Source organism: Pelodiscus sinensis, chromosome 11 (assembly GCF_052426305.1).
Source record: "Pelodiscus sinensis isolate ZL-2025 chromosome 11, ASM5242630v1, whole genome shotgun sequence".
Lineage (NCBI taxonomy): Eukaryota > Metazoa > Chordata > Testudines > Trionychidae > Pelodiscus > Pelodiscus sinensis.
The window spans coordinates 28289488-28305812 of NC_143062.1; the positions used below are offsets into that span (position 1 = coordinate 28289488).

General features: G+C 53.4%; 1 protein-coding gene across 6 annotated transcripts in view; it reads left to right on the forward strand.

The window, feature by feature from the left end:
- PLXNA1 (plexin A1) overlaps window positions 1-16325 on the forward strand; it is a 356659-nt gene that overhangs the window by 236176 nt on the left and 104158 nt on the right. For all 6 annotated transcript variants that reach the window (XM_075938783.2, XM_075938786.2, XM_075938785.2 and 3 more), the window contains one exon: window positions 4651-4765. In XM_075938783.2, the coding sequence (XP_075794898.1) occupies window positions 4651-4765 (115 nt within the window). The remainder of the gene's footprint in view (window positions 1-4650; window positions 4766-16325) is intronic.

The following is a 16325-nucleotide window of genomic DNA, read 5'->3' on the forward strand; positions in this document are numbered from 1 at the left end:
GACCTCCAACCGCCCAGCACCCCCAACCTTGCAGGGCCAGGTGGCAGCCCCAGAGCTTATGGGGCTAGGCAGCAGCCCCATATCTACCACCCTGTGGAGCCAGCCTGGAGTCCTAGGCCTCAACCCCAGCCACATGACTGCCCCAGAGCTTGCTGGGCTGACCTTAGGGCTGGCTGGGGACCCCGGACCCTAGAGTCCATGGGGCTGGGCAGCCTTTAACACACAGTTGGGCCACAGCTGTGTAGTAGTGGTGCCATGGGTTGAAAACCACTGTTAAAAGGATAGGAAGAAAAGAGTGATTAGCCTTGACGTTAACATGGGAAAAGGCTTGATGTAAGGTTGTGGACACTGGTCCCTTCCTGGAGGAGTCCTACTCCTTTCCCAGGGTGTGTACACATTCTCCAAGGTTTTTTCAGACTCGTTTTAAATGTCTCCAGTTTTGTGGGCATCAGAGACTCTGAAACAGCCTGAAAAATCTCAAAACTAGGAAATGTTTCTTCATGTTCTGCCTGTATTCGCCAGAGCTCCAGTTTATCCTCTTAATTTCTGCTTGTACCTGTGGGCCACCCAAACTAATTGCCCAGGGCTGCCCACAACATTTTGGCACCTGAGGCGGGGAGTTCAAATGACGCCCCCATGTCCCCTTTTCTCCTGCTTGCCTGTTATGTCTCTTGTGCCCTCTTTCCTCCAGCACAGCACTCCACCATCTCTGTGCATCTAGAGCAGAGAGAATACATATGCACCAGCAGCAGACAATGTTCTACACTCTGGGTCCTAGTGGTGCCCCCCCACAGTCTGGCACCTGAGGCGGCTGCCTCAGTTTGCCTCATGGTCAGGCCAGCCCTGTTAAATTGCCAGTCCTCTCTGATAGCAGATTTGCTTGCCTTCCCGTTTCTGCTTGAGGGAGGATAGGAGCAGTCCTTTTGCTTTGTTGTTTGTTGTTTTTTTTCCACTCTGCACCACCCCATCAAAGCTACTGGAGATAGGAGGCTACAGCTGTGCTTTTAAGTTGAATATCTGCAGCTGAAATAAAATTGCATATATTTGCATAAGGAGCATCTCAATTAACATATTTGTGGGTAAAGCAACAAGGGCTGTTCATTTGGAAGTGAAAACGTGAGCGAAACATGGAAATGACTTCAGCCCCTTTGCAAGCAGCTTAATTAAATATTTCCTTAGCGTGTGCACGTGGATTTAAAAAGCTACTGCTGTATATGTAATGGGGTGTGAAACTCTAGAGCAAAGAGCTCCAACCCTGTGGAGCCCCAGGTGTGTGGATTTGTACAGAAGCTGCCTGTACCTTGATCTGTCTGACCAGGCATCAGAGTCACGCTCACCAGCCTTGTGTTATCCCAGCACCTCTGAGGTGACAGCTCAGCCAGGGGGGAGAGGAATTCAACATGAGTCCTGAATTTGTTTGAGCCTCCTTTTTGGCAGGTGTCCTGTCTGTTTCCTTACATTGCAGATCTAGGCTCCTCCCCGCCAAGCCCCACAGGGTACACTGTCATGGAAGCCTGTTTTGTTCAGAGCTGGAGTTTAAGAGCAATCTTTCCACTCTAGGCAGTGCAACGGACTCATTCCTGCCAAGGGCCCCTTGTATGTAAGGGTGTGTCTGTGTTTTCATGTAATTGCCGGCGGTCCAGCTCTGCTCTAGTGGGGACAATGGCAGCAGGGCAAGCCCTTTGTTGAGGTAACACACCTTGTACCGTTGTTCATTTTTCTTTTTTTTTAAAGGGCAAGTTATTTCCTCCTCCTTGTTCTCTCCCCCTCTCTCCTGCTGCCAGTCTACCAACCAGCAGGCCGGGTTTAGTTCCCTGGGATGCTCTTGCTTCTTGAGAGCCTGGCTTGAGAGTCAGAGTCCTGGATTAAATTAGGGTCTGGTGGATTTGTGATAGCACCATGTCCTGATGGAGCCCTTTGAGAGGCAGCTGTTGTGGTGTCAAGACTCAAGTGGTGCAGGCCTGAACTGCACCTTCCCAGTGGAGATACCTACTCCCCATGCCTCTGCAGCAGTGAGGAGATTTGACCTATGAAGCAGTGATATGTGAGGCACTGTGTTGTTTGGTGTCACCGAGAGACTCCCCGTTCATTTATGAAGGTGCTTGCTCTGTGCGAAACAGCTACTTGATAACCATGTCAATACCGGGTGGTGGCTTAGAGCTGGGATTCTGCCTGTGATATGTGAGATCGCCATTTGTATTAGAGATACTCTGCCAGCTCTTCCTGGGCCTGAAACAGGCCGTTCATGTGCTTGGGACAAGGCTTACGGAATGTACCTTATAAAAGGAGGGCGGCCTTGTCTAGACTAGGAGAATTGTTTTGGAAGAAGATGTTAACTGGCCCATTTTAAACCAGGGACTGTTTGAAAGTGTGTGAGCACTGAGCACGGACAGGGTTTAATGCCTTGGCAAACATGCTAGCTGAGTGTGATTAGCCCTCGGCCTGGTGAATATGCAGCAAGGCCAAAATACCACAGGTTAGTAGAATTTTTTCCAGGTGAGCAATCCTGGGAGGGTTTGTAATAGAGCCAAGGAAGCATTGACACATGGAGCAGGATCGAAAGCTAATATGAATCTAGCAGAGCTTGTTCTCCCCCACAGGACGCTCCAGCATGAGCATAGCCCCCCCCCCGCCCTAGCCCCTCTGTGTGGTATTTCACACTTAATCCCTGGGCACAGCCTCCCGGCCAAGGCCAGTGTGGATTATTACACCAGGCAAATGCTGTAGTGGGTGTGTCAGGGGGCCCTGTGTCATTCTGATGCTGCAGGCTTAGGGAGCTCCTCAGTTTCTCCAGGACTCACTGAGTGCTGAGGTAACACTTGGTCTCCTTTTTGCATCCAGCCCCGCTTGTGCTCAGTAAAGGCTTCCTGCCTGCCATGTCTCCATCCTTCCAAAGCTGCCCCTTTGCCAGGCGTCTCTGACAAAGGGACTTCAAAGTATAGGAGTGCAGCTCATGGGATCAAACAGTGGTGAACGTGGCCCTGGGGAGGTGCAGAGTGTCAGTGAGGTGTGGGGGAGCCACCAGGCCCTGCACCCCTGTCTGCAGCCAGATGTGGCTCTCAGCCAGCAGGTAGCACAGAAAGTTTACTGACTGGTTCACAGGGATACAGTGTAGAACAGACTTGTTGTTAGCACAGGAATCAGGAGCAGACAGTACAACCCATCTAGGGCAGAAGGGCCTTGGGCCCTGTTCCCCCATCCTGCTCCAAGCCCCCTTGAGGAACCCACCCCCAGCAATAGCTCCCTGTCTCCCACAGCCCCACCTTCCTGGGCAAAAGGTGTCTCCTGGTCACACCTCCTCCCAGACTCAGGTTACAGGGACCATTACATGATGGGCTGCACGCTTTCTCAGTGAGTCACAGCAATTCCCATCCCCATCTAGATAGTAGAGCAGTGTTCAGGGAAACAGGGAAACTGAGGCACACACAGGATTACTACAGGATAGTAGAAATCACGTATAATATAGCAAACAGAGTGAATACAATCCCCACTTTGTCACACAGAGGAATGGGGGTGGGGTGTAGAGAGAGAGTGGTGCTCAACTAGAGAAAAGGGGGAAACAGACATGCAATCAGACAGAAGGAGACAGAGCACGGGGGAGGGAGGGATTGAGACGCACTAACAACCAGAACAGGGGGTGGGAAACACACTCACACACAGCCCAGTGAGTGATGAGGATGTGGGAGGGGGCCGATAGAGGGGGTCACACACATTGCATTGTGAGCAAGTGAAAGGCGCTACAGTCATGAAATGTTAATCTGACACAACCTTTGGCCAGTTATAATTTTCCTCGGAATGAATGCGCATTAATGCAAAGGGCTTTTCCTCCCTTCTGTGGAGGGGCCTTGTTCTGACTCTGTTTGCTGAAATTGCCTTTCATAAAACCCCAAATAAAGCACACAGAGTGTGCAATCCCGCCCCCTCATGAGCAGGCGGGAAGGGAAGGGCTCAGCGCTACAAGTTAGAGAGAGGGGTCACAGGTCCCCTGCCTTTGACCACATGGCATGTGTTGAGCACGAGGCTGGGGCAAGCGGAGGAGCCAGGGAGGGCTGTAAACTTTATTAACAGTCCCTGGAGTGGATGCTATGTTAGAATCCAGACTGACCCCATGGCCCAGACATGGGGAGTGGAGAGGTGACTGCCACAGAAGGGTCTTGTCTCCCCCCTGACTAAGCACTGTTCCAGGGCCCGAGGGTGGGGCTAAGGAGGTCTGTGCTGCAGATAGCAGGGTGGGTGGCACAGTAAGGGATGCGCTCCCCTCTGGCTGTGTGTTGCCTCCAAGGTGATGTTAGGTGGTTCTGTGCTGCACCAGATACAGCCTTGGGCTAAGATGTGAAATAGAGGCTCTGACTTTTCATGCTGATTAAAAATCCCGGGGCACTTTAAGCAAGAATCAGGATGTGAACACCTATCTGCTGGCAAAGATTTGACTGTGGGTAATTCCATTCTGCCTCCCTAAATCCCCTCTGCAGGTTTCACCTCTTGTCCTACATTATTGTCTGGTCTAATATTGCCATGGGCTGCCAATGTAGCCCTCGAAGTGGCTGCATTTCTGCGGGTGGAGGAATGGTCCCTGTTGTGATCTGTAAGGTGCTTTGGGACCATACGAGATGGTGACTGCCTCACAGTTTTGGCTCTCTATCCCTACAGCTGCCTGTCCTGTGTGAATGGCTCCTTCCCATGCCACTGGTGTAAATATCGGCACATCTGCACCCACAACGCTGCTGACTGCTCCTTCCAGGAGGGGCGTGTCAACATGTCTGAGGTAAGGAGCCGTAACCCCCTCTCCCCCAAATCTCCAGGCACCTCCCATCTGCTCTGCTTTGGTTTTTGACATGAACTGTTTGCTGACTTGTGAGGGACAGATGCGTAGAGCTGCAGTAGGGGAAAGGTATTTTCTAAAGCTGACCATTCTTTGCCCCCCAAAATCTTCCTAAATCCGTGAAGGCCTCAGGCCTGTAGCCCCCCAGCCAGGGTTTGCTTTTGGTTTCTGTTGGCTGGACAGTGATGGATGTAGTTGTGGGCATTGTGTTGAGCTGCTTCCCTGCCTGTTTAGCCCACAGTGGCATCATCAGCTTGTCCTGATGCTCAGTCACTGTGCGAGCCATTAAGAGTGAGGCCTGGGGGGCAGTATGTCCATTACAAACCAGGTCACTGGTGCTTCTCCCCTCCCCCTGCCTTATCTTATCAAGGCAGCTGCAAACCCACTACCAAGTTAGAGAGTTTGTTAACCCTTCATGTGCTGTAGCTATTGGAGGCTCCCCAGTCATTTAATTCCAGTTACTTTGTGGAGTTTGAGACTTGTAGAAATTAGGCCAGATTTCCAGCTAGTCTCTTAAAACTTTGCAACCCCAGTGTGTACAGGCATAAATGAAGGTCACCCTGTATATGTCTCACTATGAACAGCCATGGCCACAAATGGTGTGGGAAACTGGCTCATAAGACCTCCCCGGCCAATGTTCCCTCTAATCTTTTCCATCCATGTGCAGAATAATTTTGTGTGCACTGAAGCATGTGCAAATGTGTGCCACTAGTAAAAACTAAAAACCTAACAGTGTACATTCTGCTAATGAGCTGGGTGGCATTTGAATCTCTCCTGAGCGGCTGCACAAGTGCCCATCTTACAGGGAACACTGTCCCCAGTGCATTCCTTCAGGAGCTGGTCTGGCCAGCATATGCTTTGTTCAGGCTAGCTCTAGATGGCTCAAATGAAGGGCCTGCCTTTTGAAGTCATTGGTGATTTTTGGGTGTCCAACCTAAGGCCCTGTTACAGAGGCCTGATTTTCAGTATGAGAGCATCTGCCCTCTCCAAAGCAGGCCCCTTTAACGTGTCTCAGGTTGAGCACCCAGCAACACTAGTCACTTCTGAACACGTAGGCCAGAGCTCCCATTGCCTGTGGGAAATGTCCTATGACCCTCCAGCAGTAAGAGGAAATGAGGACTGCATGTGGTGTTGTGGTACCAGGGCTTGTGAAGCTACAAAACGTACGGTGAGACCATTGACTTCAGTGGAGTAAGGATTTCACTTGTGCTGTGTTATAGGCCCTTTCACAGGACTAAAGAGTTAATGCAGCTGGATTTAGCTCTGGATGGTGACCACAGGTCCTTCCTGCACATTCCTGCTGGGGCCCAGTGCATGCTTCCATCTGCAAATCCACATTGACGTTTCCACAGTGTCCTAGAGGTGGGGGTCAATGAAAATTTCCTTCCTGACCGCCTGTGGGGATGTGCAGATGCCCTGAAGCCAGCAGTCGAATCCCCCTTCCAATTCCAACATGCGTGGCTGCTGGCCTTGTTATCCTGTGTTGCTGGCTGCCCAGCCTGCTTTGGAGAGCCAGTGAGTAATGAGGGTTTCTCTCTCCCCGGGGGTGTCTGTGTTAGACCGAGTCCTGCGCTTGCTGTCACCCTCTGCTAAATTGGAAGAAAAGGGCTCCCTTAAAAAGCCATGTGTTAGGAGCGCTCTATTAAAAACTGCTACTTGCCTGGAATTGCTTCCCCTTGGCTGGTCCATCACGTCCCCTTTGCAGCTCAGTTTTGTTGGCGGTGACACTAACCCTTGCCATGCTGGAAGCTTTAGATTGAGTCGCCCAAGGCAAGGAAATGGCTGAGTGGTCAGAGTGGTGGCCCCTTGTAATGTGTGTGTTTCTGGGACTCTGTGAGCCCGAATGGGTGCTTTGCTGTGTTCCAAGTGAAAGACACCCATAGGCTAGTGGCTGTTTTATTGCAGTTGAACTGCACCTGTTCATCTTGTCCAGCGTCTAACACTTACGCATCTGCATATTGCAGGGGGGAGGCCATGCCCTCTGCTGCAAGGGAGAGGCAGAGCCTAGCTGTGTTGAATTCCTGGGCTCAGGCAGAGTGTGTGGTTCTCTCTAGCTCCCTGATGGAGTAACACAGCCTGTGTCACTGTCACCACATAGGCTCAATATAGTTCCTAAGTCCACATTGGGACTGCAAGAGGAGACATGCTCGTGCTAGCTCTCGTCTGAGCTGTTGCACACAAAGTAGTAGTGTGGTTGTGGTACTGCAGGCAGCTGTGGGTGGTGGCACAGGCTAGCAGTTGGCTTACATTTTCATGGGGTTCAGACAGATTTGTACTCCGGGCGGCTAACACTGTGCTGCCACTGCACATGCTGCTGTGCCCAACTCCTCTTTCTCGTGCACGAGCTCCGAAGAGAGCTGGCATGAGTATGTCTGTGTGAACTGGGAACCACACCCCCTAGCTTGTTGTGTAGATGTAGCCAGCCCCCTGGTTTGCTGATACACCACAAGGAACAAGCCTTTGTAAACACCTGGGAGAGGTGGTGTCGATGTTGTTTTTAAAACAAGTGTGTTCCTGTCTGAGTCAAACTGTTTGTAAAGGCCTCATCTCCCACTCCCATCTGGGGCTGATCAGCTTAAAAGCAGCACTGCAGTGCATTATTGCCTTGGCTGGCTGCCCTCGAAGATCGATCTTCAGCTTGCATTTCCGTTGGATGGATCAGCGTTAGGCACAGAGGTTAGCTCGCCAAGAACCATCCTCTGCTGAAAGCTGGCTGAAAAATACACCTGTTCTTGGAGAGGCCTCTGGTTTGGAGGCGGAATTAGCTGTCCTCGGAAGTCAACCTTCCCATTTGCCTTCCTCCATCAGTCAGCAGAGAGGGCTGGAGATAGTGAGGCTTTCTGAGCACAATCCTTATCCTTGCTTTAGACGCAGTGTGTGTTGTCCTCCTTCCATCCAGACGCCTGTTAGGCGCTTTCACCTTTCTCTGCTGGGGCATGGTACCAAGAAAGGAGCAAGGGGCCTTCTTGAAGGGGATTGTTCAAATGTGTTTCTTTCTGGGGAAAGCATTTGGCAAAGTTGACCTCGGGCAGTTCTTTCCTGCCTTCCCACTAGTGGGGAGGCTGAGACCTGGTTAGAACTCATGTCACATCAGAGGTGCCAGACTAGGAGTGGGCCTAGGGAGGGAGAGGAAAGCTTATACCCTCTTGTGTATAAAAAAGCAGCAAAGTTGTTTTCTTCTCTCTGGGTTTATGAAATAGCAGCTGGCTCAGGGACATTCACCTCCCCAGGAGGGGCCACCTTCCTGTAGAACACAGTCAGCCCTCCTGTCTGCGAGAAGCGCTGAATCCACGAGAACATTGCCCCCCATTATCACTGGCCCCCACCTCACTTCACAGATTTATTTTCCCCATAGCCACTCCTCCTCCACAGTTCTCAAGTCTTCCCTCCTGTTCCCCCACACCCGAGATACTTGCTTCTTATCCAAAGCTGTCCCTCACATATACCCTTGGTTGGCCTTCCCCCTGCTGGCTGGTGAGTTTGTCAGTAGCCCACCCAATTGACTCCCTTGCCCCAGTCCAGTTCTGCTCCCTTGCTTAGGGTGAACAGAAGTTTCCTGTGAGAGAGCCCCCTCCCTATAACCATTGGGAGCCTTTTCTCTTCTCTTGCTGCTGGTGTCTCTTGGGTGCCTAGCAAGAGGGCTGTTGGTCGGTGTCCTGGGATGCTTGTGAGTTGGTTCCACCCCGTGGGTGGCTCATGTGCAGCATTAGATGGATTCGGCTGCGAGTGCCAGTGCAGCCAAAGCACCCTCATTGGTATTTTTCATTTCCCTCGCGCTGCATCGGTTCTACCCTGACTCCTGTCGCTGCAGCCGCTCCAGGCTGACGAGCGTCTGCTCAGCATTGAATAGGTCAAGCTTCCAGCAATGAACAATTCATTTTTCTCCTCCCCCCCCTCTCTTTTGTCATTTCTGGGAGCCTGGGCCCTCCAGGAAGGAAGCGGAGAACTGGGCAATTACTCATCCAGAGCCCAGCCATCAGCAGCACAATTACTCTTGTGCAACGGCCACTTACGTGTGAAGGAGCGACTTTATTTATGATAGGCCAGATCCCACATGCCTTACTCATGCAAGTGGTGGGCCTGATCCTGCTGTTCCATGAGCAAGGCAAGATGACCCGGCCTTGCATGCTTCAGAATGTCTCAGATACATGGTCTGGCATCAGTGAAGCTCAGTGAACATGGAGCCCAAAGTTGCTGTTTGCCGGAGCAGCTTGCACTTCAGAGCTCACATTTTTGGCCAGCTCCAAAATTGCATCTGCAAGCTGTACGGTCAGCATTGGGCGTGCTCAGCCTGTTAGAGGCATGACTCCATGTGTTGTGCACACACGTTAGCTGGGTTTGCATGTGCAAACCTTGGCAGGCAGAATTTTGGCACTACCGATCTAAAAGCATCTGGAAATACCCTCAGGCTCTTGTTTTGTGAGAGATGGGCTCTTCCCAGAGGCCAAAGCTTGAGACTTGGCACCCTCCAGCCTGGGTGAGAACAGGCCCTGGCTAAGCATTGTGGCTAGACTCAGGCAGGCCTGAGGCTTGGGATAGCTCAAATGAGACCACTTTCCCTTGGGATAGCCGAGCTGATCCTGTCAGGGGAGGGGAGGTACTGGCGGACTGTTTGCTTTCCCAGGCTACCCCTCCTGGCTGGGCCCAGCGTGGCCTGCCACTCTCCCTACAAAGCCTGTTTTCAAATGAGACACCTCCAGACAATGACCCTAACCAGCCCCGCGAGTGTGTAGAGATTGCTGTCGTCCTCCTTGGTGCTGGGCCATTGTCTGCAGGTCAGAGCAAGAACAGAGACTCGACCTGACCCCTGAATTTCTAGCCTTTTGTGGGCGTGCCTCTGCCTCTCCCTTGCGCTGGCAGAATTTCAGCTTGTCTGAGTGTGGCCAGTGAAGTAATGGCAACCTTTTCCTGCGCCCAGGCAGAGCCTTAACCCTTCCCTTGCTGGTTTTCTGCTTGCGCCTGCTGTGCTGTCATTGTCCAGTAAGGTCTCCTTGTAATCAAGGGCATGTTCTACCTGGGCCCATCTGGCACACTTCGCAGGGAGCAGTGCGTTCCCCTGGAGGCGCCTAGGCGCTGGCAGCGCACAAGATGTGGTCTGTGTGCGGATGTATGGAAGCTGGGCATCCCAGCACATGCTTGCTGGCTCATCAGAGCGGGCAGGAGGGATCGCAGGTTGGTAGGAGCCATCACTCATTGCACATGTCTATGTGATTGCCCAGGGTGTGCCTGTGAACAGCTAGCGCCCTGCGGATTTCTTGCTGCCCGTGAGAATTAAGCCCCTGTCCTGGGACTTGGAGTCCCTCGACTGTGGAGGCCCTGGTTTCCACATTGCGCTTTGGTCCCCTGGGCTTTCCCTAGAAATGCAGAGGGAGGGAAGGCAGTGGTGATAGGGGACGAGCAGGAGCACCCATCTCCTTCCCCTTTTCCCTCCTGGCTCCTAGGGGTGGCAGGGGAACAACTGGCAATTCAGACTGAACGATCTTCCAGTGCTGCTCTGTGGAGGCAGGGTCCTGTGTGCAGGGGAGCTAGCCATGAAATCCGTGAGGGCTGTGAGTGGCTTGTGCTCTGAAGGCTTCAGTGGTCTGTGCAGAGCTCCTGGGCTGAATGCAGCCAGCTTTTCCTCCGGGCCCAGGAGCAGGTGCTGCTCTGAGCTGTAGAGACCCGGTTGGGCTTTGAGGCATCCCTGAAGCACTGAAAAGACTCGCTGCTTCTCTGTTTTCCCCCAGAAAGGATCAAAGCCCGGGCGGGGGTAGATGGCCTTCCTTGGGAGCCTGGCAAGGCCCCTTTGGGTGGAAGGTGTAGTAAGGAGTGACTCTCCAATGTGACCAACCCACAAAGCAAGAAACTGTGGCTGGCCGTGAGTTCAGGGTCTTCCCTGCTCCTCCAGACCTTATGACAGAGTTCAGAGCCTTACCTGCTGGACGATGCATCTGTACCCCTGCTACCAACTGCACCCACACCAGCAGGGCAAGCCAGCCCTGCCATGTGTCCAAACTGGGGATGCTAACTATCGGTTATTTTACTAGTTAAGTAGTCGATGGAATTTCCATCTACTACTTGACTAGTCAGTAGGCACTTCCAGGGGCTCTTGTACATTTCAAAGGAGGAATGTGAAACTCTGCGTGCAGCCCGGAGCCAGCAGGAAGTCCCGCTGACTCCGGACTGCACGGAGCGGGCCAGCTTTGAAATGCGTGAGAGTCCCCAGTGGGTACTCAGAGTCCCCCACTGACACCGGGCTTCATGCTACGCTGCCGATTTGAAATGCCATGCAGAGCCGGGGTCAGCTGGGGACTCCTCAGCTGATCCGGGCTCCTTGCGGGATTTCAGTGGAACGCAGGATAACCTGGGGACCCCCCATCTGACCACAGTTCCACATGGCATTTCCCCAGAACCCGGGGTCAGCTGGGGACTCTGCAGCTGATCCTGGGTTCTGTGGAAATGCTGCACTGGACCCCGGGATCAGCTGGAGAGTTTCAAAGGAGTGGTGTTTCAAAGGGGCAGCACTGCACAGCTGATCCTGGGCTCAGCTGTTCAGCGCTGCCCCTTTGAAGTACCCCCTCTTCCCCTCCTTTGCTGCCTCTATCTGATAGGGGAGGGGGGATCAACTCATCGACTAGTCCTTAACATCCCTAGTCCAAACCAGCTTAGCCTCCCCATGTGACGCTCCTGGTAACCCAAACCCACTTCTCCTCAGGCCACTGACCAGTGTTCCCTGTAAACTGAGCACTTGGGAGGCCGCCCAGGAGAGATTCAAATGCTGCCCAGCTGATTAGCAGAGCGCCCACAGCCGGCAGCATGTGTTTCTCTTGATGGTGCACATCCCCACATGCCTCAGTGCACATAACAAAATGTATTCTGCACATGGATGGAAAAATTTGAGGGAACACTGACAGTGACATGCTCTCCCTGTCTGCTGCCAAAACCCCCTGCACTTCCACTTCCAAACCTCCCTGGGGTGGGAGGTCTGGTCACTCTGGTGGCTGCTCTGTTCCTGCAAAAGGAAGATAGCAGGGGTACCAGATTTTTGTATGGGGAGCAAGGGTTGGGCCCTTGCAGTGAACTCGGTACAAACTCCACGGGGAACTTGGGGTGGGGTGGGTAAGTCTTTTTGTGCATTTCCCCCAGGGAAAACAGTGTCTGCCAGATTCCCAGCAGCTCCAGTGTGCTGGGAGCTGAGAACCTGGCATGGCTGAGTCTGGTTCCTTACAGTGTACTGTCCTGTTAACAGGGGTAGGTGGGCATGGGTCTGTGACAGGCACTACTTGGGGATGCAGGGTAGAACTGTGCATATCCCACAGCCATTCCCCTGCCAATGAGAACAGATTCATCCACTGATGGAATCAGTTGGGAGAGAAGAGAGTCCACAGAGGGAGAGGAGAGGAGAGGAGAGGAGAGGAGAGGAGAGGAGAGGAGAGATGGAGGGTGAGGAGAGTGTATGGAAGCTGAGGGACAGGGAGAAGCGGCCAGATGGAGGGGAAGAGAGAGGGTCAGAATGGCCGAGAGATGGAGAGATACAGACAGAGGCCTCCGTGTGGGAGGCAGGGCAGGGGTGCAGTTGGCAACTGGAGCAGGTTCTGCCTCATAGCCAATTGCTGCGCTGCCTGTAGAGTTGAGGAGACTCCAGCCACGGTTGCCATCCACTCCTGTCCCAGCGGTTGGTCTCTGTCTGGACCGCGCGTGGTAACGTGACGGACTGTCTGTGGCATGCCACGGCTCCATGACGAGCTGCTTGGAAAACAGGCCTTGAAGGCTGGGGGAGCTTTGTGGAAAATTTTGAATTTTCTTTGAAAAAGTAACATTTTGGGATTTGTAGTTTTTAATGAAAAGTCTCCCTGGTGTGGAGGGAAGCAGACACGGCCACCCGTTGCCCAGAAGTCCTCGGGGAAAAACGGAAAGATTTTGACCAACCCAACTCTCCGCCCACCCTGCTCCTCAGTGGTGAAGTCGGGAAGGGGGAGCCAGAAGGGCACGGGGAGCTTTGTGGGCTATATGCAGTCTGCCTGCCCAGCATGACAGGAATTAACTGAGCGCCAGGCAAGTTTCATCAGTCCTTTGAATTGGTGCTCCAAAGTTGCTGTGGCAGGGTTGTTAAAATCCTCTGGCCACCACACGGGGAGGGCTGGGTAGAGAGTCGCAGCCACTCCCCCCCCCCCCCCCCGGAAACCTCATTACGCAATTTGGCTGGACTGAGGGGGCCTGCGGCTCACTAGAAAGGGCTCCCAGCACCAGGTGCTTCCTGTTTTGGAGCCGGGTGAGATTTTTGCTGGATGAGACGCATCTCCCAGCAGATGCAGAGCATGTGACATAGCTGGCGGATTCAGCTCCTTCAGCAAAACAGGAGTGTGCGTGTGCATGTGTGAGAGCATTAACTCTGTGTGTGCGTGTGCACATGTATGAGAGAGAGCAAGCGCATCCGTGGGTCTGCGTAAGGAAGAATTAATTGTGCGTTTGTGTAAGCGAGTGTGACCATCATCTGTGTGCGTGTGCACTGGGGTGGGGGCATTCTCCATTGCACACTCACGTGCCTGAGCAAGGGGGGTGACAGGACAGCTGGCAGGGTAGGGTGCTCCAGCAATTCGCTCACGCATTTACTCAGCAGAGGCTGCAGGGAGCACAAGCAAGTTGTTTAAGGGCCAGAGAATTGCTGGTGCAGGTGGGAGAGGGTCTTCAGGGGGGCGCTAGGTCTGAGAGCAGTGGGCGTGTTGAGCAGCTCAGGGAGGCCGTTCCATGCCTAGGGAGAGGGTGCACCCGTGGCTGTGGGAGGAACAGACGTAGGCACCCCGGGTTGGCTTGGGGGGGATAGGAGAAGGATGGGTATGCAGGGAGGGGCAGTTAAATGAACGCGTGGAGCAGGGCATCCCCCTGGGGACTGGTATATCCTCTGTCTCCTGACGGCTGGGGGAGGAGCTACAGCCTTGTGAGTGAAATATGGTGTATTTGGGCTGCCTGTAAACTACAGCCCTAAATGAGACTCTCTTCCATCACCAGGGAATGAGATCTAGAGCCTGGACATTTGCAGGTCATTGCACAAGTCACTTTCCTTCTCTGTCTCACTCCCAACTCCGCACAACAGAGATTATAAAAGCTGCTGGTGGTGGCAAGGATCAGGGAGCACAACCCCCACCCTGGAGCCCTACTGCTCAGCGCTCTGGAAAGCAGGTGGTTCAGTGTTAGGGATATAAAATCACATTTAATTGTTTAATCGGTTAAACTTTATTTAACCAGTTAACCAATTAAAGAAGCTGGGGGGGGGGGGGGCGGGGGGAGGAGAGGACAGCTCCCACCCAGCTGGAGCAAGCCCTGCCTGCGATTGGTGTGCCTGGGCTTGCCATGGACAGGGGTTGCTCCGGACCCTGCAAGCAGCCCCCTGCATGAAGCAGGCGGGGAGCTGCTCCAGCCCTCAGGGGAGCTGCTCCAGCCCTCACGGGTTAACCGGAACCAGTACAACGGGTAAGGCTTACCCATTAACCTCTCAGTCAGGGTCCTGGGAAGGGACCAAGCCTGCCCTGGCCTGAGGGACCCCATGGCAAGTCGGCCTGGTTCTTCTCTCACTGTGGTGGTGTCTGCTGACCTGGGGCTGCAGGTCTGTGTCTGTCAAGTGTTCCTGGGGGCTCGTGGGAGGTGCTGGGGCAGCGGGCTGGGAATAGCTTTCCTGGCTGTTACGGCACCTCAGGCATTGCTATTCCTGCCTCCAGTTCCCGCCCCACTTACTGGAATTGCCGTCACTGTGTCAGGCGAGAGCTGTGAGGGATGCGTGTGGGGAATGGGCTGATCCACCCTGTCCCCACCAGGGTGGCCAGGAGAGGCTGCTGCAGATCCCCGTGCAAAGTGCCGTTTCTGTTCTTGGACTGATTTGGTTCAAAACATGTTGTTCTCTCTCCCCTATTTAAAGGTGGTGTTGCTAAGAGTAGCTGCCCCCGGGCACTAGTCCCCAGCCGGGCCCTGCAAGGCTGGCCTGGGGATTGCATCAGGCTATTGTTGCCGAAGGGAGGCCCTTTGGGAATCCCAAGCTGTTATTCTGCCCAGACCCATTTATTTTTGCTCTTTGCCCTCTCTCCTGGGCCTTGCAAGCCACCAGGGAGGATCACCAGAGAGCAGCCTGAGTCTTGAAACGGGATGCTATGAAAAGGTTCATTTTGTATTCGCGTGACCCTGACACCCCTCTCCACCCCCCGCCCCCCCGAGAGCTGCTGCAGGAGGCTGGCAAGGTGAAGCTCTGTCTCACGTGCTAGCTGCCGGCTTGCTCCACTATTAATCCAGCTCCTGGTGCAGCTGTGACCTGTTCCTCGCGCGAGACACCCTCCTTTCCAGTACGGGGCTTGTGCCGTGGATGTGGTCACCAATCAGTGCCCCATACCACACTCATGCCAGTTTTAAGCCCCTCTTGTCTAGAAATGGCTTTCTGCGGACCCCATGACTGAGTGCTTCTCCTTTGCAAGGGCTGCACTGGATTCCTAGGGCAGACCTGCTGGGAGAGTTGGAGCCAGCGCCGTGGCTTATTCAAAGGGCCTCATGGGCCAGCTGGGCTAGGCTCTCTGTAGCTTAGGATTCATGGGGGCTGTTCAAGGGACAAACTGGGAGGCAGCATTTTCCTTCTGCTGGAATAGCAGGGCTCTGTTCGTAGCAAGCTGTGGAGCTTCACTCGGGCGGTCAGGGATGGGTTGGTGTTTAGTCTCCCTTCTCTGTTTTCCAAATAGTCCTGCAGCCTTCAAAGAGCCTTCCTTCCCTTGGCCTGTGGCTGACTTGTCCTTTGCTCGGCTGGCTCTAGTGGCCTGACCGGCTCAGAAGTGTAAGGCATGTGGGATCCCCACGTCTGTGCTGCATCAATGCCAAGGGTGCTGTACAGCATGTGACAGCTGAGTGGTGTGTGGCACTGACTGCATGTTGCGCACGCTGGCTGGGTCCCACTGAGCAGAGCCCTCTAGGGCTGGGAGCATGGGGGTGCCATTGATGAGCTCTAAAACCACTCTGCTCTTTTTCTTGGGTGGGTAATGCACTGGAGAGAGGGGGGAGGAGAGGGGAAGGCTGTCCCTCTTGCAGAACTTGCTGCAAAATCTGCCCCTTGCCACAGAAATGTATTCCAGGAACTCGGCTTTCCTAACGCGCCGTGTTTTTCGAAATACGTCCAAATGTGAACTTATGGCTACTGATGCAGCAACATTTGAAACAGTAGGTCTGAGAAGGGTAACCTGAGAGAGTTCGCCTCGGTGTGTTAACCCTGAAACCTAATGATAACACCATACGTAACAAAACCTACTTTGCTGATGATTATTTTACCAGACGTGCAGCCAACATGTTCATACAATAACTGCAAGCTGATTCCCACACTCTGCCTGCCGGCTCAACAGCTGTAATACAGTGCCTTATGTTTGCTCAACTGTATCCTGCTGCCCCTTAAAAATAGCAAATGACAGGGCTGGGGGGAACAGATGCAACATTGGGGCTGAATGATGTGAGGACATTGACATTGTCCCTTTTCTGTATTAATCCAAAGATGCTGCAG